Source organism: Pipistrellus hanaki (assembly GCF_964339955.1).
Source record: "Pipistrellus hanaki genome assembly, chromosome: 2".
Lineage (NCBI taxonomy): Eukaryota > Metazoa > Chordata > Mammalia > Chiroptera > Vespertilionidae > Pipistrellus > Pipistrellus hanaki.
The window spans coordinates 191692401-191712851 of NC_140504.1; the positions used below are offsets into that span (position 1 = coordinate 191692401).

General features: G+C 54.9%; 1 protein-coding gene across 1 annotated transcript in view; it reads left to right on the forward strand.

Moving 5' to 3' along the window:
• PADI2 (peptidyl arginine deiminase 2) overlaps positions 1–20451 on the forward strand; it is a 48086-nt gene that overhangs the window by 20967 nt on the left and 6668 nt on the right. The window contains exons 4-13 of the mRNA XM_084875237.1: positions 196–257; positions 2739–2856; positions 3282–3407; positions 10390–10568; positions 11652–11755; positions 12448–12559; positions 13079–13186; positions 15823–15974; positions 18057–18201; positions 19039–19132. Coding sequence (XP_084731363.1) covers positions 196–257; positions 2739–2856; positions 3282–3407; positions 10390–10568; positions 11652–11755; positions 12448–12559; positions 13079–13186; positions 15823–15974; positions 18057–18201; positions 19039–19132 — 1200 coding nt within the window. The remainder of the gene's footprint in view (positions 1–195; positions 258–2738; positions 2857–3281; positions 3408–10389; positions 10569–11651; positions 11756–12447; positions 12560–13078; positions 13187–15822; positions 15975–18056; positions 18202–19038; positions 19133–20451) is intronic.

The following is a 20451-nucleotide window of genomic DNA, read 5'->3' on the forward strand; positions in this document are numbered from 1 at the left end:
AGACCCAGACCCAGCTGACCGCACCCCTCGAAGCCATAAGCAGGCGGGGGTGGGGAGGCAGGGTCGGATGAGATGACCACGGCAAGGCCCTCTCCTTCCAAGGACCAGGCAGATGGTGAGCCACACCCTGATGCCACCATCCCTGCCCCACCCTGCCTGGCAGGCTCAACAACTCACCCGTGTGTCTGTCCCCAGAGCTCTCCCTGGATGTGGACGCAGACCGGGACGGCGTGGTCGAGAAGAACAACCCAAAAAAGGTACCTCGCTACCAGGCAGACTCACTGGGGTTGTCTGGGGAAGAGCCCCAGCTGGATCCTATGGCAGCCCGGTCCTCCCAGGAGACACAGGCAGCTGTCAGTCTCAGAGGAGGAGATCGGGGCCCGGGACAGGCTCCCCGACACACCACACACCGTGACAGACACTGCACACAGCAACAGACACACCCCACACAGTGAGAGAACCATCATACACCGTGACAGACACCCTACACAGTGACAGACACACCGCACACTGTGACACAACACCCCATACCATGAGAGACACACCGCACACATGACAGACACACCGCACACCATGACAGACACCGCACACCATGACAGACACCGCACACCGTGACAGACACACCGCACACCGTGACAGACACTGCACACCATGACAGACACCGCACACAGTGACACAACACCCCATACCATGAGAGACATACCGCACACCGTGACAGACACACCGCACACCGTGACAGACACACCACACACCGTGACAGACACACCGCACACCATGACAGACACACCGCACACCGTGACAGACACACCACACACCGTGACACACACCCCACACTGAGACAGATACACAGAGCAGCCACACTCCTGCGGAAACAAGCTCCCACGTCTCAGTTTCCCCACCACAGGATGGGGACCCCAGTTCAGAAAGTTGTGGGAAAAATTAAATGTCCTGCCACAGAGTAAGTGCCACCAAGTATTTGCTCTTATTATTTTGCTTTTTTTTTTTTTTTTTTTTTTTTTAATCTGAATGGGAGAGCCCACCAGGATCCGAAGGCTGCGTTAATGCCCTCAGTTCAAGTTCAATGCTGCGTGCACAACCTCACTCCTGTTCACTTATTCATTCATTCATCATTCATTCGCTTTTCTTCCTCTTCTGCTCCCTACAAAGGGTCATTCTAATGGCTTTACTGTGTCCCTTTCTGTTCCTATGATTCTTACAAAGCCTGCCAGCTGGTTGGGGTGCGTGTATTTTTAACTTGTGCAAACGGCACTGTGCTCTTGACCTCATTCCGTTCCGTACTTTTGCCTCAACCAGGTTCTTTAAGCCCCGTTGGCTTTTCTCTATTACATCCTCTCATTATCTCCCACAACAATCTAAGGCCTGGTTGCAATTATACATCGATGTTTACTTTAAAAAGGTAACTGAATGCCCCCGTGAGGACACTGGGGACTGGCTGCTGGCCCCAGATTTCCTGCTTGTTGCTGGGGGACCTCAAGCCTATTGGGGAACCCCTTTTCCCAGGCCCCTCAGTGGGCTCTGCCCTGGTCCTGCCTTCCCCAGGCAGCCGAGGCCACCTCACTCTCTCCATCTCTGTGTCTTGGCTCCCTGAGACCTCGGAGGCCTCCGGCCTGGCCGGAGGGCAGCAGCCTTGGTGAAGGCACGCAGTCCCTGAGGGCCTGAACGTACCAGGCTTTCTCCGTGAGGGCCAGTGACGTTTCATATTTCACTTACCATTTCCTAAATATTTGCTGAGCATATTTTACATTCCAGGACTGGTCCGGCCCTGGGGACATGCTCCTGCCCTCAGGGAGCCCACAGGCCACTGGAGGGGGGAGAGGGAGACCCACATTAAGTAAAGAATGTCGCTGGTGGCTGTTTCATCACAATTGTCCTAAATCCGCCCCCAGAAGAGCGTGGACAGTGTCGTACGTGTAAACCCAGGGAGGCTGCTCTGAATGGAGAGTCATAAAGGCTTTCCGGGAAGGGGGACCACTTTGCTGTGACTGGGAGGAGGCGTGGCATTGGCCAGGTGAAGGGAGACGGGACCGGTGCAGCGCAGGCTGAGAGCTTGGCATCTTTGGAGAGCAGAATGGCGGCCAGTGTCGGGGAGCAGAGTGGGTGAGAGGAAGGTGAGGGGCACGGATGGAGAGGTGGCAGGTCTCTCCGGGCCTTGCAGGCCACAGGGGCTTTATCCTGAGGCAACAGGGAGCGCCCGACCCGGGTGGGAACAGGAAAGCAACCTGATCTGGGTGGAGTGCCTTCTGAGCCACCCTGGCTGCTGGGTAGAAAGGGATTGCCCATTGGGGCCCTTAGAGAGAGTCTGGGAGCACTGGGCGTCTGTCCGTCAGGGTGTCTTCCCCTCAGCCCCCCGGGCACTGCAGAGCCTGTAGCAGAGGCCTGCCTGCCCTGTCTCTGGCCGCCCTCCGTCTGCCTGCCTCCACCCCTCTCCGGGCTCAGGCACATCCAGCGTGAGGCTCAGGAGGGCCTCAGAGCCTTCCAGTCTCTCTCTCTCTGCCGCCATCCGTCCGCCTCCTGGACTTCCCGGCGGTGCTTACACCGATGTCTCTGGGCATCAGATGTGGGATTGCAGTCTGCCAGGTCACAGCTGCCCTGATGGGGGGTAGCTGCTCTTTAATTCTCCTCCTGGGCTGCCTCTCTGGAGTCCTGTGAGGTCTGGGCTGGGACTGTCTACCAGAAGGTACAGAAGAGAGAGCCGACCTCTCCCCCTGCCCCTGCAGGCGTCCTGGACCTGGGGCCCCGAGGGCCAGGGAGCCATCCTGCTGGTGAACTGTGACCGGGAGATACCCTGGCTGTCCAAGGAGGACTGCAAGGACGACAAGGTCTACAGCAAGAACGGTACCCGCAGGACCCGCACGTGGGGGTGGGGGCAGGGAGGAGCCATGGAAGCAGTCCTGCTAAGTCCTGGGCGGGGTGAGGGTGAGGCAGGAGTGACCCTGGGTCTCCTGGGGATGGAGGACTCAAACAGCCACTCTTGCTGAAAACAGAAGACAAAACTACTCATATAGTCCCATTGGAACCATGGTTTTTAAAGAAGATACATATACGTAGAAAAAAGACTGGAAGGAAATTCCCCAGAGGTTACTGGTTGTCTATGGAATTAGAGATGCCAGCCGGTGTTTATGCCTTTCCATAGTGTCTATCATACACACGTGTGGGGGTTTTTCTCCGTCCTGATTAGAAAGGTAACAACAGCCCTTGGTAAGCCAGCTTGGCAGCCCCACGTGTCATCATCCTAACCTCTCCGCCTGTCCGCCCGTCAGACCTCAAGGACATGTCGCAGATGATCCTGCGGACCAAAGGCCCCGACCGCCTCCCCGCGGGATACCAGATCGTCCTCTACATCTCCATGGCGGACGCGGACCGAGTGGGCGTGTTCTACGTGGAGAGTGAGTGGGCCGGCCCAGCCCCCGCGGTCCTGAGCCATTCAGCGCTCGCTGAGCTGTCCCTCCCCCCGGGGGCCCAGCTCTGCCCTCGAAGGCTCCCAGGCCTCCCTCCGCAGTGGTGGCCCCACAGGGGCAGGTGCTGCCGAGAGCTCCGGGCCCCTCAGTAAGCGCCTGGGCCGCTTAGGAACAGAAACGATGACTAAGTCATATTACTGGTAGTGGGCATCGCTATCCCGTGAAGTCAGAGCTCCCCTCTCTCAAAGGGGGTGGTTGTGCCACAAGTTCTGTTAGAACCAGAGGCCCTTCTCCCCATGAACCAGGGGACCAAGGCCTTGGGAGGTCCTTTTCCGGGGTCATGTCACCTTCATGATACCTGAGGCAGGTATCTGCCCCTGGGTGCGTTTTGCCCATCTCGGATTTCCTGGAGCTCAGCATTACTTATATATATATATATATATATATATATATATATATATATATATATATATAATATATAAATTGCTTTCAGAGAAATAAGGAGCAGGAGAGATAGGTGGAAACATCAGTGATGAAAGAGAATCATTCACCAGCTGCCTCCTGCACACCCCACATTAGGGATCAAGCCCACAACCAGGGCATGTGCCCTGGATGGGAATCGAACCATGACCTCCTGGTTCCTAGATGGACGCTCTACCACTGAGCCACACCCGCCGGGCATGCCTCCGACTTTTAAAGAGCCCCCGGCACTGCTGAGGGCACCCTGAGGGGGCTGACCCCCTTGCTCCTCTTGTCTGTGACGGACACCCTGGGCCCCACCGTGTAGGGAACGTGCTGCCACCACAGAGCGACCTGCTCTGACCCGTTCTCTCTGTACGTACGCGTTGAGCGCTCCCAGCACCGGGGTCCCCACAGTGAACTCTGCAAGCACACCCTGCCCTGGGGCAGTGACGGTCCAGTGAGGGAGACACGGGAACGAGCCTGATCGGAGGAAATGACACAGACCACGTGATAGAGAGTGTGCGGGGCAGAGGTAAGGTACTGCTAGCCGGAGCAGGTGGCTAAGCTGAGACCCAAACCCACAATGAGGAGGAACCAGCCCTTTATGAGCTGAGAGAAGCGTGTTCCAAGCACAGGGAGCCGCACGGACAAGGCACAGAGGAGGGAACCAGCCTGGAGGAGCAGAAGGAAGACCAGAGCGAGGAGCTGTGTTGGAATCAAGGTCAGAGAACTGGGTAGGAGCCAGGGCCTGCAGAGAAGGCTCAGCTTTTCCTCTGACCGCAGTGGAAAGCCATGAGAGGGTTTTAAGCAAGGGACTGTCAAGAGCTGATTTATGTGTTAAAATGCTCTCTAAGCAAAATAGTTAGCATTGCAGTTCGCCCTGGGTGCAGGGTGGGGCTTTCCTGCGTGCCCAGCTGCCTGGAGATCCGGGATCTCCGGTCTAGCTCTGGGACCACCTCTAGACCAGCCCACTGCAGCCAGGGCAGTCACCTGGAGGGGTTGGTCACAGGGTTCTCTGGACCCTCACCTCAGGGAGTGCTTTGGCCAGGACAGCAATGGACAGCTGCCACCTGGAGCCAGTCCTCCTCCGGATCCACCCTGAGCTCGGCAATGACCTCATACAGGTTGGAATGTCCCCAGAGTCAGGCCGGCTCTGCAGCCCCAGGGGGCCAGAGGTGTTGATGTTTACCCCAGCCAGGCCAGGGTTGCCATGGGGGACGGGCTGCAGGCAGGGGCTGGAGAGGTACAGGCAGGACCTTCACCTGGGCTCCTTGACCATGGCAGTGAATTGTGACGCCTGGGTGTTATCCAGATGGGAGTGGTTTGAGATCTGGTCCGGTAACCACACCCCTCCCCCTCCCTCGCCACCCGAGATGGGTCCGGAGCAGACAAGATGAGGAGGAATCACCACGCAAGCGCTTTGGATGCTTTGGACAGCGGTCCCCAGTCTGTGCTATCTGGGCTGGCATCCTGCAGGGGGGGTGGCATTACAGAGACAGACAGCGATGATCCCAGAATAGTCCGTTTCCCACAAAACGTTCCATCCTGGATGGCTGCTCTGGGGTCACACGAAAGGATGGTGGCTGTTTCCTTTTCTCCCTTTTTTCCTTTTTCTCATTTTGGGGTGGCATCAAAATCAGAGGGCCAGTGATCTGAGAAGATAGTGGGTTTTGTATCCTAAAAACATCATCTTCCATCTCATCTCAAGGGGACCCTTTTAGTAAGAGGGGGGAAAGTGTAGGTAAAGAGCTTGGAATTCAGGGAGAAAAGGTTAATCAGATGGTGATTCTTTTAGATAGATAGATAGATAGATAGATAGATGATAGATATTATTGATTTCAGAGAGGAAGGGAGAGAGAGAGAGAGAGAGAGAGAGAGAGAGAGAGAGAGAGAAATATCAATGATGAGAGATAATCATTGATCAGCTGCCTCCTACACACCCCCTATTGGGGATCGGGCCTGCAACCTGGGCATGTGCCCTGATCAGAAATTGAACCATGACCTCCTGGTTCATAGGTTGACATTCAACCTCTGAGCCACCTTAGCCCGGCTAGATGGTGACTCTTCATCTGTCTCCTAAGCAGGCACACTCTCTCCCTGGAGCACAATGGCTCAGATACCGACTCGGTGGCTTGCAGCCCTTCAGGGGCACGGAGGTTGGATTGCCTGCGGGTCTCCTGGAGCCAGGGCAGGTCCCGTCATACACCCCAGGCCCCGGAACAATAGCTTCTCCATGCACCAGTCACCAAGCCTGGTAACTATATAACTAAAACAAAAATATTCAACTTCTTGAGTTCCCCATCAGGCAGGGGGCTGGACTGGAGGCTAGGGACTCCAAGAGGGGAGCTCTGGAGCCCAGGAGATTCAAACCCCAGATCTAAGCAAGTCTAACATATCCAGATCTCGTGTTCCTCATTTGTGATATGATTTGGGGACAAGAGGCCTAGCTGAGCCATTGGTGATGGGGACTCAAGAGGAGTGAGTGTCAGGCCCTCGGCACAGTAGCTGGTCCATGGAGCGCTCTCTCTAGATGGCACTTGTTGCTTTTGTTGGCATTATTATGATGATTATTAATAATCATTAGAAGTCTCGAATGCCATTAGGAAGATGCAGCCTCAGCTTCGGCCCCAGGGTCCCAGAGTTGGGGCCTGCCCTCTTCCTACCAACGATACAGAGGCCAGCGTGTCCATTTGCCCAGGACCTTCCTAGGTTTAGCACTGGAAATCCATCCCCCCGGGAATCCCCTCAGTCCCGGGCACAGCAGGGCAGTGGCTCACACCGTCACCCTGAGGAGTCTCCTTGGGAGGTGGAATATCTCCAAAGTGACCGGAAGGGCTGTGCCAAATCACACCGCACGCCCGGGCAGGGCCAAGGGCTGGGGCTAAGGAGAGGTCAGGGTGGCCGGCGGACCCGGCTCCAAGGCATGTGGCCGCTCCATAAAGGGGCATTGTTGGTTCCTGTAGGGAGAGCCAGCCATGCCCAGGCGGGCCTGCACCCAGCTGGGGACAGTGGCTAGATTGTTCCCACGGAGGAATTGATCTGCCTAGAGCCGGCCCAGTCCGCCAGAACGAGAAACAACTGTAGATCGCCGGCCAGGAGAGGGAGAAAGCTGCACGCAGATGGGCAAGATCATGTCCCTCCACCTGACCCCGCTCCCCTGGCCAGGCCCCTGCCCTCCCCAGGCCCTGGTGGAGCCCCGACCCCACCACAGCTTTGGAGCTTTCTGCAAAGACCAGTCACCTCCTAGGCCTGAGATCTCTCCCCCTGAGCATCTATCGGTTCCAGTGCAGCCTGGTGTGGGGGCAGTTCAGGTGCTGCCTGGTGTGTGGGCGTGGACGAGCTTGAGTGCCGAGGGGGGATGTTTTTAGTTATGGAGATTGGGACACAGGCACACGCTGTCCTTGCTGAATGAGGAGGACCTTCTGCACAGGGCTGTGGCGAGTTGCTTGGAACATTCAGTGCCTGAGCCTTTATGCCTCATTTCTTGGGCCTATCCAAGGGGAGGTGGTGGGAGGTGTTATCTCTTTGGCTTCTGTTGTTCATGAGTCGTTTGATGAAAAGGTCATGATTTTTTTTTTTTTTTCAACGAGGAAGGGAGAGGGAGAGAGAGAAACATCAATGATACCCTACCTGGTTTGGTTCAGTGGACAGAGCGTTGGCCTGCGAACTGAAGGGTCCTGGGTTCAATTCCAGTCAAGGGCACATGCCCTATGTAGGCTTGATCCCCAGGAGGAAGCACGCAGGAGGTAGCCGGTCAATTATTCTCTCTCATCGTTGATGTTTCTAATGTTTCTATTTCTCTCTCCCTCTCCTTTCCTCTCTGAAATCAATAAACATATATTTTAAAAAGAAACATCAACGATGAGAGAGAATCATCGACCCGCTGCCTCCTGCACACCTCCCACCGGATATCAAGCCCGCATGTGACCTGACCAGGAATGGAACCATGTGACCTGACCAGGAATGGAACCATGTCCTCCTGATTCATAGGTTGATGCTCAACCAATGAGCTCCACCAGCCAGGCGAAAAGGTCATGGGTTTTGCAGTCAGGGGTGTGCTGACTCATTCACGGTTCTCAGAGTAGTGGTAGCCACAGGTCCCAGCTGTGTTGCCAGTGGTTACCCACGGTACTAAGTTTACCGAAGTTACTGATGCTGTGTCCTTTTATCTTGCAATGGCCCACTGGCATAGGTATTGTTATCGTCCACTTAACAGATGAGTAAACTGAGGAGAGGAGAGGTTAAGTGAAATCCCTGAGGTTTCACAGCTTAGAAAGCCAGAGTGGCATTTGAACCCAGGTCTCTCTGACTGTGGAAGCCATAACCGCTCAGTGACCGCCCTCAGTGAGGTATGCAGGCTGGGGGAAAAGTAGGTTTGCAGTTGTGAATACTCAAAACACGGAGTTTATTCTTGTGTTATTATTTATAAACTAGAGGCCCAGTGCATGGATTCATGCACCAGTGGGGTCCCTCGGCCTGGCCTGTGGAGATCAGGCCAAAACCAGCTCTCCAACATCCCCCAAGGAGTCCCAGGTTGCGAGAGGGTGGTTCTCAGGTGATGGACCCCAGAATCAGGCTCTCTCCTCTCTGGTTCCGGGTGTGTTACCCAAGAACCACAGCTGTCAAAACACCACAGCTCGGCAGCTCCTATATTGAGTGTCTGCTCTCAGGTGGTCAGTGTGCATCATAGCTACCCATCAGAGCGTCTGCCCCCTGGAGGTCATTACGCATCACAGCTACCGGTTGGACAGTTGAATGGTCGGATGGTTGCTTAGGCTTTTATATATATAGATTATCGTACTATTTTCCATATGAACAACTGTAAACCTACGTCCGTCCCGCCCTGTCTGACCAGGGTCATGTGGCGCACATTGTCCTACGTGAGGAGCCATTCGAAGCCTGGGCTGCAGTGGTTCCGTCATTCATTTTGCAAGTTTTAATCAGCCCCCCTGTTTGTGCCAGGACTGTTCTGGTTACATGTTCTAACCCTTGGGCGACCGGTCACTAACCATTACTGTTGTTGGTGACCATAGTGCTAAGCTGAGTCTGATTCTGCCCTTCCAGCTCTGCGGGGCATAAAGAAACTCCTTCTGGAACTGCGTAGGGCCCTACGCCCATGGCTTTGCCAATGCAAGTACCCTTCTCCTCATTGCCCCCACCTCCGCCACCCCTGAGGACATCTCAAAGCCTGCCCCCTCTGCTCAAATGCTTCTTCCCATCCTGCCTCCTTCCCTGCCCTGCCCTCCCTAACCCAGTAACCCCGTGGGCTCACTCCCCCACAGCTCTGTTCTGTCTTACCATCAGCAGAGCGCTGCTCTTCAACAGAGATGCTGGGCCTCTCTCTCCCCCAAAGCCCTTGCCCATGCTGGTCACAGAGTAATGAGTCGATGCATGCACTCTGAATTGGCCTAAAATTCTCCTACGGGGTGCGGGATGGGAGCCATATGGGAGCCAGCGGTTCAGTAGATATTTATTAATCCCTGAGCCAGACCGGCTGGACCATCTCTGCCCCCACAAAGTGACAGCCTCTTGGGGCCCACAGTGAACACTGTGGTCAACGCCATTCAGAAAGGCTGGGATGTGGAAAGACGGGGGCTGCGGAGGCTCCAGACAGAGCCCCTGGCTTGGTCTCTGAGGGACCCGGGCACAATTCTCAGAAGTGACACAAATTAAAAAAATTAAAAGTGACACAAATGGAGGCCTGAAAGGGGGGAGACGGTGGTTCCAAGCAGAGGAGCAGCACAGGACACACCTGTCTGTCCTCCCAGGGATAGCCAGGGACCCACGCCTGGGTCTTGTCGCAGAAATTCCCCTCCAAGATTGCCTGGAGGGGATTTGGGTGCAAACGGGCACCCTGTGTTTTATTCTGTAATGGGGAAGGGAGCTTGGGGTTCGGGACTGGACGTGACTTTGAGCCCCAGCTCAGCCACTTACTGGCTATGTGACCGCGAACAAGCCATTTCTGCTTTCTGCCGCTCGGTTTCCTCGTCCTAAAACAGGAAGAAGGATGGCTTTCTCAGCGTCACTGGCTGCTCAGCCGTCCTCTGCCGTCATCCATGAGCACCATCCTGGGAAAGTTGGCTCCCTTTATTTTTATTTTTTTAATATCCTTTTCATTGATTTCAGAGAAAGGAGATGAAGAGAGAACATCAGTGATGAGAGAGAATCATGGATCGGCTGCCTCCTGTACTCCCCCACGCTGGGCTGGAGCCCACAACCCAGGCATACGGCCTGTCTGGGAATCAAACCACGATCAGTGTTTGCTCCTTTACAGACAAGGAAGCCAGAAGCCAGAGAGGTTGTCTGGTTCGGGGCCACGCGGCTAGCACACGGTAATGCTGGGACAGTGACCAGGCCACGGCCCCTCTGGTGGCTTTTCTGCTTGTGCTTTTCCTCTCTTCATCTGGAGGACAAGTTCCTCGGCCCTCGTGTCCCCCGTCCGTGACCCCCACCTCGCTGACCTCCTCCTGGTGGGGCGGGGCTCCCACATCGGTCCTTCTCCCTCCAGACCCGTTCTTCGGCCAGCGTTACATCCACATCCTGGGCCGGCAGAAGCTCTACCACGTGGTCAAGTACACGGGCGGCTCGGCGGAGCTGCTGTTCTTCGTGGAAGGCCTATGCTTCCCCGACGCGGGCTTCCCGGGCCTGGTCTCCATCCACGTCAGCCTGCTGGAGTGCGTGAGCGAGGTGAGGGCCCCGGCTCCCACACGCAGGGCTGCCCCTGGGCGCCGGGGGGCTCCTTCCAGAGGGCCAAGCCCAGGATCCCCTCCCCCCGCTCTCTCCCTCTGTGCTCCACTCCCCTCAAAGCACCAAGGGAGAGTCCAAGCTTGGAGACCTACATGCCCCCACCATTCATGTTCCAAGGGGGCTGGGTCCAGCTTACATTGACCAGAACAGGCTCTGGAGTCAGACTGCCCAAGTTCAGGCCCATGAGACACCTGGCAGGTGAACTGACTCCCTGGGCCTCGGTTTCCTGGGCTGGCTGTGTAAGAACTCGCTCACAGAGCACCCTCAGGTCCGTGCGGAAAGGGAAGGCAGGGAAGGCACCGCTAACAGCACGGGTGGGGAGGGGGCCTGGCCTCCAGGGTCTCACACTGCCCCCCACCAGCGGGCACCGCAGAGACTCCAAGGCAGCCTGGGCGGGACCATGTGGGCCGGCCTCAGGAAGAGAACTTGGGTGGGGCAAGATCAGAAAGGGTTAGGAGTGCCAAAACCCGTTTGGCTCAGTGGATAGAGCGTTGGCCTGCAGACTGAAAGGTCTCAGGTTTGATTCCCTTCAAGAGCATGTACCTTGGTTGCAGGCACATCCCCAGTAGGGGGTGTGCAGGAGGCAGCTTATCGATGATTCTCTCTCATCGATGTTTCTCTATCCTTCTCTCTTCCTCTCTGTAAAAAATCAATAAAATATATTTTATTTTTTTTAAAAAATAGAAAGTGTCAGGAGTGTGCGCTCAGCAGTCAGACAGCCTGGGTTTAAATCCAGCCTCTACCACTCACTAACCATGTGCCCTTGGGCAGCTACGGAAGAGGTCTCTGACTTCGAGGTCTGTGACTCGGTTTCCCCACCTGTAAAACAAGGGTGATAGTGTATCTACCTCCTGGGGTAAGGCAGAAAGGAGTCGGTGCGTGTAAAACCCCCACAGGGCCTGGCACACAGTAGGCGCTCAATAAATGTACTATTGCTATCAGTGTCCCCCCCACCTGGGAAGGTAGGAGTGACAAGCACCCTGAGGAGACTTTTGGGTCCCCTCCCCTTCTCTCCCACACCAGGAGATTCCGCTGACACCCATCTTCACGGACACCGTGGTGTTCCGGATTGCTCCGTGGATCATGACCCCCAACATCCTGCCTCCCGTGTCCGTGTATGTGTGCTGGTAAGCAGTGGCCATGGTGCAGACGGGCAGTGTGGCAGTGTGGCTATCACTGAGCCTTCAGGGCAGACAGACCTGGGTTCAGGTCTTGCGAAACTCACTTGGCCTCTATGAGCCTCCGTTTCTCTGAAATGCTAACATCACAGCATCTCTGTGAGGATTAAGTGAGACCAATCAGACAAAGCATCCATCCAAAGTCATGGCACAGAGTTTTCGCTCTAAAAATAAGTTACCGTCTCTTTTCTTACTCTTGGCCCATGCTGTGAAGTTGGGAACCTCCTGTGCAATGGATATTCACCTCATTCGTTCAGCAGTTTGTTTTTTATTAAGCACCTACTATGTGCTAGACAGCTGTAGCAAGATGAAAAGCAGGAGAAGGAAGTGCCTCTCCACCCAAGGGCCTGGAGTCCAGGCCCATCCCCGGCCTCCGTACTAAGCAGAGCTCCTCTTTGGAATCCGGGGGAGTCAGAGACAAGGTTTTGGGACAAATGGGGGTGAGAGTCCCCCTCATTTTATTTGTTCATGACCTTGGCAAACACCGTGTGTGTGGGTGTTTGCTTGGCCCTTGAGTCCAAGGGCCTTTGCAAAGGTGACTGAACACAGGTGTGGCCTCACCTGCCTGCACAGCCTCCAGGTGCCACCTCAATCCTTCCTCACCCTTCCTCCCGGCCTTCCCCTCTCCCTAAACTTCTCAGCATGAAGGACAATTACCTGTTCCTGAAAGAGGTGAAGAATCTGGTCGAGAAGACCAACTGCGAGCTGAAGGTCTGCTTCCAATACATAAACCGCGGAGACCGCTGGATCCAGGTGAGGAGCCGGGCTGGGAGGGCGCCGCCCAGGGCTCAGGCAAGGAGAGGGCTTAACGTCACCATCCTGGCACAGCGCCGTGCCGCGCACGTGTGGGAATGCTGCCGTCAGCTCACACACGCACATGTGCTCACAGACATACATGCATAAGGCGGTTCGCTGCAGCCTAGGCAGCAAAAGCCTGTAAAACAACCCAAATGTCCCTCCATGGGGGACGGGGCGAGGGGCACACATATGATAGAACAGCCTTCCAATGGAGGAGCCTACAGCAGCCAGGAAGAAGCCAACTGCAAATACAGCATGAATTCCATGTTAAGGTGTTTCTTGCAGGAGGATGTTATAAAGCAGGGATCATATGAGCACTCACATGCTTGGCATGTGCAGAGCCTGTCCATGGAAGGGTGCATAGGAACAGAACCAGAGCTGTCACCTGCGGTCAGGAAGAGAATTGGGGATGCCAGCTGGGACTCACAGGTGGTGCTCTGACTCCTCTGATGGCTCCCCTTGGTGTCCCCACAGGATGAAATCGAGTTTGGCTACATCGAGGCCCCCCACAAAGGCTTCCCCGTGGTGCTGGACTCCCCCCGAGATGGAAACCTGAAGGAGTTCCCAGTGAAGCAGCTCCTGGTGAGACGCTGAGGGCCACCCTGGGACGGGGAGGGGCGCGGTCCTGGGGACTCTCACAGGAAGGAGTGGTCAGGAGACCTTGGCACCCTTGACAAATTAGTCTGTTGCCCAGAGCCTCCGTTTTCCCACCTGCGAAATGGGTCAGTTGGAATAGTGATCTCTAAGGGCCTTTCCTGCTCTGGTAACTGATGCATTTCCAACAAATGGAGGGTTTTCTGTTAGATGAGAAGTAGGAACTGTGTGTCACAAAGGCAGGTCAGGGGCCCTGACTTCCGCCACTGCCCCACCCCCAACTTGCAGCGAAATAAGTTTCCAAGAGGAAAATTATAGTCAAGCAATTGTCAAAAATCATGGTTACAACTTCACAGCTCATGAAAACAGTGTTTTGTTTTGTTTTGTTTAATTTTTTCATTGATTTTTTAGAGAGAGAGGAAGGGAGAGGGATAGAAAAATAGAAACATCAATGAGAGAAACATCATTGATCAACTGTTTCTTGCATACCCCTCACTGGGGATCGAGCCCACAACCTGGGAATGTGCCCTGACTGGGAATCGAACTCTTGGTTCATGGTTCAGCGCTCAGCCACTGAGCCACACCGGTAGGGCTGCATTTGTTATTTTTTAGGCAATTTGACCCCCCCCCCCCATTTCCACTCCTCTTTAATGCCCTCTCCAAAACATCAGGGCTACTCAGAGGCGACCCCTTGGCCAGGTTCACACCTGCTTCTTATGAACCTTCACTCACCTGTCCCCCTCTTCACGGGAGACGGGGAACCCCTTGGTGTGAGCGCAAAGCTCTGGAATGTCAGGCGGATGTCTACCCCTTAGCAGCGGTGTGGCCTTGGGCAAGCAACTCACTCTTTACAAGTGGCCTGAAGCCTCAGCTTGCTCATCTGTAAAATGGGGATGGAAACAGTATCCACAGAAACAATCTCACAGGAAGATCGAAGGCGTCCTCTCAGGCATCTGTGCTGCACCTGATACACTGCCCGTCACTAGCTGTCGTTCTGTTTGTTGTTCCACAGCCCTGGGCAGTGTCCTCGGTGAGGACTGTCCCTTCCCTCCAGCACTGGGAGGGGCAGTCAAACCGGCCCGCCCAGCCGCAGGCATGAGAACCGAGGCTTCCCAGACCCTCCTCGCACGGTCCCTGGGTCACCACCTGCCTTCAGGGTTAGCTGCCTGCTTGCAAAGCCCTGGGCTGCATTGTTCCCGGAGGCCTGTGCCAAGCCCGGCTCTGTGCCGAGTGCCTGCCCGCCTGTGTGACGCTGTAAAGCCCCAGCTGCCCCAGCCTCCAGCAGACCGCACCTTGCCATCTGGGCTCCCGGGCGAGAAAGCGCTAAGCTTCAGCCGTCCATCCCACCCGCCACGGCTGTCCCTGGAGCCTCTCAGCTGGGCCAGGGCCAGGATAGGCCATATATCTTTCCCCTTCACTTTTTTTTATTACGAGGATTTTTGTTAGACAAGCTTAATCCCAGCCCAGTGCAAGTTCCCAAGCAAGACCCCTACTTTTTTTTTTTTTTTTTTTTTTTTTTTACCAAAAAATCATAAAAGGAACCGTAAAATTCAGGTAGTCACCAAGGTTATAACAACTGGGGACCCCTGGAATTATGCCAGCTCCAGAGCCCTGTGCTAAGAAGGATTCTGAGGCTACATCTGGGCTCAGTGGACAAATACGGTTGTTTGAGAACAGATTGGAATGTCATATGTCCCCTACCTGCCATGCCTGCATGTATCAGTCAGCTTTCACTAGGTAAGGCTGCAGTAACAAACAACCCCCAAATCTCAGTGCTTGACAACAGCAAAGGTCCATTTCCTGCGTACACTCATGTTGGTTGCTGGTTGGTTGTCTGCAGCTCTGCTTCCTTGTTCCTTCCTCATTCTAGAGCGCAGGCTGCAGGAGCAGCTCAAGTCTGAGCAATGCCATTCTCCCAGCATGAGGATGGGAGAGAGGTGACAGGCATGCCCAGGGGGCCTTGTGGCTTTGGCTCTGAACTGGCATGCGGAACTTCTGCTCACATTTCATTGGCCAAAACAAGTCATGTGACCAAGTCTGATACTGGGCAGGGAAGTACAATATATTCTACAGGGAGAAACCAGAAGCCACACAGCAATAGCTCAGGAGGCAAAATCCTCTCACTGAGAAGTGGGGAGCAAGTCTCTGGGAGCAATAATACCATCTACCACCTTGCCGCAGGTCACCTGACCCAACACCTCTGACAGCTGGGGAAACTGAGGGTCGGAGAAACAAAGAGATGGGCAGGGACATCCATAGCACAAAGTGAGGACTAATCCTGAAATCACTGAAGTACCATCCTGTTTGGGAAACAGAGGCACATGCAGAAACTCAGGCACATATGTGCGCATTCACACACACACACACACACACACACACACACGTTCATGCCCATGTTCATGCCCACACTCACACCAACATGCCCACAAACTCAACCTCCCCCAGCCAGGCTCTACTCTTTGGTGATAATGAGAAGACCATGGGTGACCCCCGCCCAGAGGCTACGTGCCCACAATGCCAGACCTAAGGCCGTCAAGGCGTGATCATCAGAAGGTGACCGCGTCGGGGCTAAGGACACCCCGTGGCCGCAGGACACTAACGATGGGTGTGTGCCCCCTGCCTAGGGCCCGGATTTCGGCTATGTGTCCCGGGAGTCCCTCTTTGAGCCTGTCACCAGCCTCGATTCCTTTGGGAACCTGGAGGTCAGTCCCCCAGTGACCGTGAATGGCAAGACCTACCCCCTGGGCCGGATCCTCATCGGGAGCAGCTTTCCTCTGTAAGAGAAGCCAGGGTGGGGCTGGGGGCGGGCCGGGGTGGGGGGGGGGGGGGAAGGTGACTCTGTCTCTTTAGGAGTGGTTTGGGTTGCTCATATGTGGAGCAAATGACTGAGAGAGCGAACCCCTCCCTTGACTCTCTGACGAGATACAGACATTTAGGGAAAGAAAACCAAGTTAGCCAGTGCATCTCAGCATAAATTAGGGTCAAATATAAATCTAAATAAAAAGCGATCTTCCCGCTGAGACCCGTTTGGCTCAATGGATAGAGCGTCGGCTTGGGGACTGAAGGGTCCCGGGTTCGATTCCGGTCAAGGGCATGTACCTTGGTTGCGGGCATATCCCCAGTAGGGGGTGTGCAAGAGGCAGCTGATTGATGACTCTCTCTCATCGATGTTTCTAACTCTCTCTATCTCTCTCCCTTCCTCTCTGTACAAAACCAATCAAATATATTAATAAAAAAAAAAAAAAAAAGCGATCTTCCCAAAAGTGGAGGTTCTACAGTGAGATTGGGATGAAGGCGTCTGGAGAAGGAACACTGAAAGAGGGGAGTGGGAGCGCACCAACCAGTCCTAGAGGGGCCATACACAAGATTCATAAGACGGCATGGCCCTGCCCCAAAGCCTGAGTGCCTGGCTCCATGGCTTGTCCACAGCACCCTCCTTCCATCCCCAGATGCCCACCCCCGCCCCACCCCCCGTCAATGAAAAGGCAGAGTCTCCCTTGGTCAGGACAGTCTCTGGGGAGGTAGTGAGTGCTGTGGGTCCTCACTTCACAAAAGGGCTGCCAGGAACCTGCCCAAAGGGGACCAGCCAGGGTTTGTGCACCAAGTTCCTCAGCCACGTGGGATCCCTACCTTCTCAGTGGAGGCCACTGGCACGTCAGTGACCGTTTGCCCACCTTTCTGTCCTTCTCCCTCCACTCAGTAGCCTCATCCATTCAGCAGGTATTTCCCAAGCACCAGCCAAGTGCCACGTCCTGTGTTCAGCATGAGGCTCCAAACAGGAAGCCCCGCCCTTGCCTTCAAGGAACTGGGGATTGAACAGACATGAAACAAGGGGTGTACAGTGACATAGGGATGTTAGGGAGCCCGAGGAACCCAAGGAGGGGGTCTCTGGCCCCCATGGGGAGTTCAGAGAGGGCTTGCAGAGACAAATACTTATTGAGAGCCTTCTCTGTGACCAGGCTCTGGGGACACAGCAGTGAGCCAAACAGACCAAGTCCCAGCTCTTGGGGAGTTTGTATCAGGGTGGGGGAGAACAGGAAATAAACATGGAAGCAAGAAAATAAATATGATGCTTCTGGGTGCTAACAAGTATAATGAAGAAGATAAAATAAGGTTACATGATCAAGAGTGATGGGCCAAGGGTACTTTAGCATTTGTGGTTTTGAGAAAGTAACATGAAAATGAGGGCTGGATGATGAAAAAGAGGCAGCCGTGGGGAGATCAGAGGGAAAGAACATTCCAAATAGAAGGAGCAGCAGGGGCAAAGCCCTGAGTGGTAACAAGCAGGTAGCTGGAGCAAACAGAACAAGGAGGAAGAAGGGGACATGAGGAAGGAGGCTCAGACAGGGGCCAGATCAGAGAGGAATTTGTGGCCTACCATAAGGACCTTCTGTTATAATCTAAGGGTAATGGGGAGATCGAAGACCTCAAGGGGTCTGGAAATCAGGAAGGGCTTCCTGGAGGAGGTGTCACTTGAATAGATTAAAAATGAATTAAGTAGAAGTTAATGTAGCAAAGAGGCACAAAGGCTGGGGCAGATTCTGGAACCATGCCTGTGCCCTAGACCCTTCAGCCGTCCAGGCGGGACCCCTGAGCACAGAAGCAGGGGCTGAAGGCTGGGCTCCAGGCCCTTTGCACAGGCTCTAGCTGCAGCGAATGCTCCCTTCCGTCCCCTTGGCTCAAACACCTCCCTGCCTGAGCCAGGTTCTCTCAGGCCTGTAGCGCGGGCTCCTTCCCATGACTGCTCTGCTGATGCCACCCTGGGATCAGGCTGGGGACCAGAGGCTGCAGGCCCCCTGGTGAGGCAGGCATGGTGGACAACCTTCTAAAACGCTGCCTTCTCCCCACCCTGCCCCAGGTCCGGCGGTCGGAGGATGACCAAGGTCGTGAGGGAATTCCTGCAGGCCCAGCAGGTGCAGGCGCCCGTGGAGCTGTACTCAGACTGGCTGACCGTGGGCCACGTGGACGAGTTCATGACCTTCGTCCCCATCCCGGGCACAACGGTGAGCTGGCTCCTGAGGCAGGAGTGACTGGGATAGTGGAGGACCCATGTACTTGTCAGCAGAGGGTGGGATCTAGAGGAAGTAGAAGAAGGAATGAGGCCGAATGTGGTTTGTATGGTGTAGGTGTAGCAGCTACATTTTTTAAAATATCTTTTTATTGATTTCAGAGAGGACGGGACAGGGGGAGAGAGATAGAAACATCAATGAAGAGAATCATTGATCAGCTGCCTCCTGCACGCCCCCTACTGGGGATCAAGCCTGCAACCCAGGCATGTGCCCTGACCAGGAATGGAACGGTGACTTCCTGGTTCACAGGTCTATGCTCAGCCACTGAGCCACACTGGCTGAGCTAAATTTTTAACCCAATATTTCCAAAATATTAGCCTTTCCACATGTTAGCCATAATAGACTTTGCATTCTTTTTTTTTTTTGCATAAGTCTTTCAAATCTGGTGTGTGTTTTCCTCTTAGCATCTCAGTTCCGACTAGGCGCAGTTCAGATGTCCAATAGCCGCACAGGCTAGGGGCTACTGCGTTGGCCATAACGCCCCCCGAGAGCATGCGTAGGGGTCTGGGCTCTGGAAAGAGGTTCTCTCACTCTCTGGAGTAAAAGGAATGGCTGCAACTTCATACCTAGGAATCGTGTGCACATGGCCCGGCCTCTGGGCCACTTGAAGAAGCTCCTCCCTGCGTCCAAGGCCAGGCAGCCTGTGCCACGCGGCGGCCCCTGGGCGTGGGGAGGCTGCAGACAGGGGCAGACAGGGCTCCGTGTCCTCAAGTCAGGGCTCCCTCCCGCTCAGCAGCCACTTCCCCTCGGCTGACACTGTCCCCCTTGCAGCAATTTCGGATGCTCATGGCCAGCACTTCAGCCTGCTACAAGCTCTTCCGCGAGAAGCAGAAGGAAGGCCACGGCGAGGCTGTCATGTTTAAAGGTGAGTGCACGCCGAAACCGGTTAGGCTCAGTGGATAGAGCATCCGTCTGTGGACCGAAAGGTCCCAGGTTCGATTCCGGTCAGTGGCGTGTGCCTTGGTTGCGAGCACATCCCCGGTGGGGGATGTGCAGGAGGCAACTGGTCGATGTTTCTCTCACATCGATGTTTCTAGCTCTCTGTCCCTCTTCCTTCCTCTCTGTAAAAAAAAAAATCAATAAAATATATTTAAAAATTAAAAATAAAAAAGATAAAGATGAGTGCCCATGGGTCCTGGGCAGGGAGCGGGGCCTGAACCCCCAGAGAGGCCCTGGGGAGGATGGGGCTGATGACCAAGTTGTATTCTAAGGGAAACGGAGGAGATGTCACCTGGGGTTGCCCTCCTGTCCCTGAGCACCCAGCTCCGGGGCACCTGGTCGGCTCCAGGCTGTCTCCGTGGGGGGAAGCATCCTGGACTGTGAGCTGCCCGTGGCTCCTTGGTGTGTCAGCAGCAGCCGCCAGGGGCTCCCCTGGGGCCTGGAGTAAACTCTAAATGGCCCCAACCCAGGGGAGCCTGAGCTGGTTCAAAACTGACGTAAAGTCTGCCTTCAGGGAGCTCGTGTTTTAGAAAGGGAGAAAGAGAGAAGCATTCACCCTGCATCTGAGGGGCGGGAAGAAAAGGGGGCGTCAGCAGGCCTGCTCTGCAGCCACCAGTCAGTCCCAGGGTGGGACTTCCCTGCGTCCCTGACACAGCCACACAGAACTGGGACAGACACAGGCGGGGGCAGTATGCTCTTAAATTAATCATGGACAGACGGACAGTGGGTCAGGCGGGGAGTGACCAGGTCAGACGGGCCAGGGCAGTTTCTTAGGTTTTTCTTGAATTACTTTTGGTCACTTGCAGGTTGCTTTCTCCAGTCTACCTGCTTCCAAAAGGCTCCCCCCTTAGGTGGGCTGACACTTACACCCATGGCTGCCCTCCCCGAGCAAAGGCAGGATTCCTGGCAGGGACTGCTGGCGAGAACAGGCAGGACCCGTTTAAGGTCGCACTGTCCTTTTTCATCCTTCACCGATGGAACTTTCTTTTCTGGGGTTGGCAGGCGTGAGTCTTGACTTTCTGGAGGCTCCATTCTATATTAAACATGCCTCCAACGCTATCCATAAGATCTAAAAGCCATTATCTTTGTACAAACACAGCTCGGGTACAGGGGGAGAGCCTCGGTCTGTCTGCACTGACACGCAGGGGTCTTCAAACTACGGCCCGCGGGCCACATGCAGCCCGCAGAGGAGTCTGATCCTGCCCGCCAGGTTTTTTGGGCAGTGAGCGCAGCCGAGGTGTTACA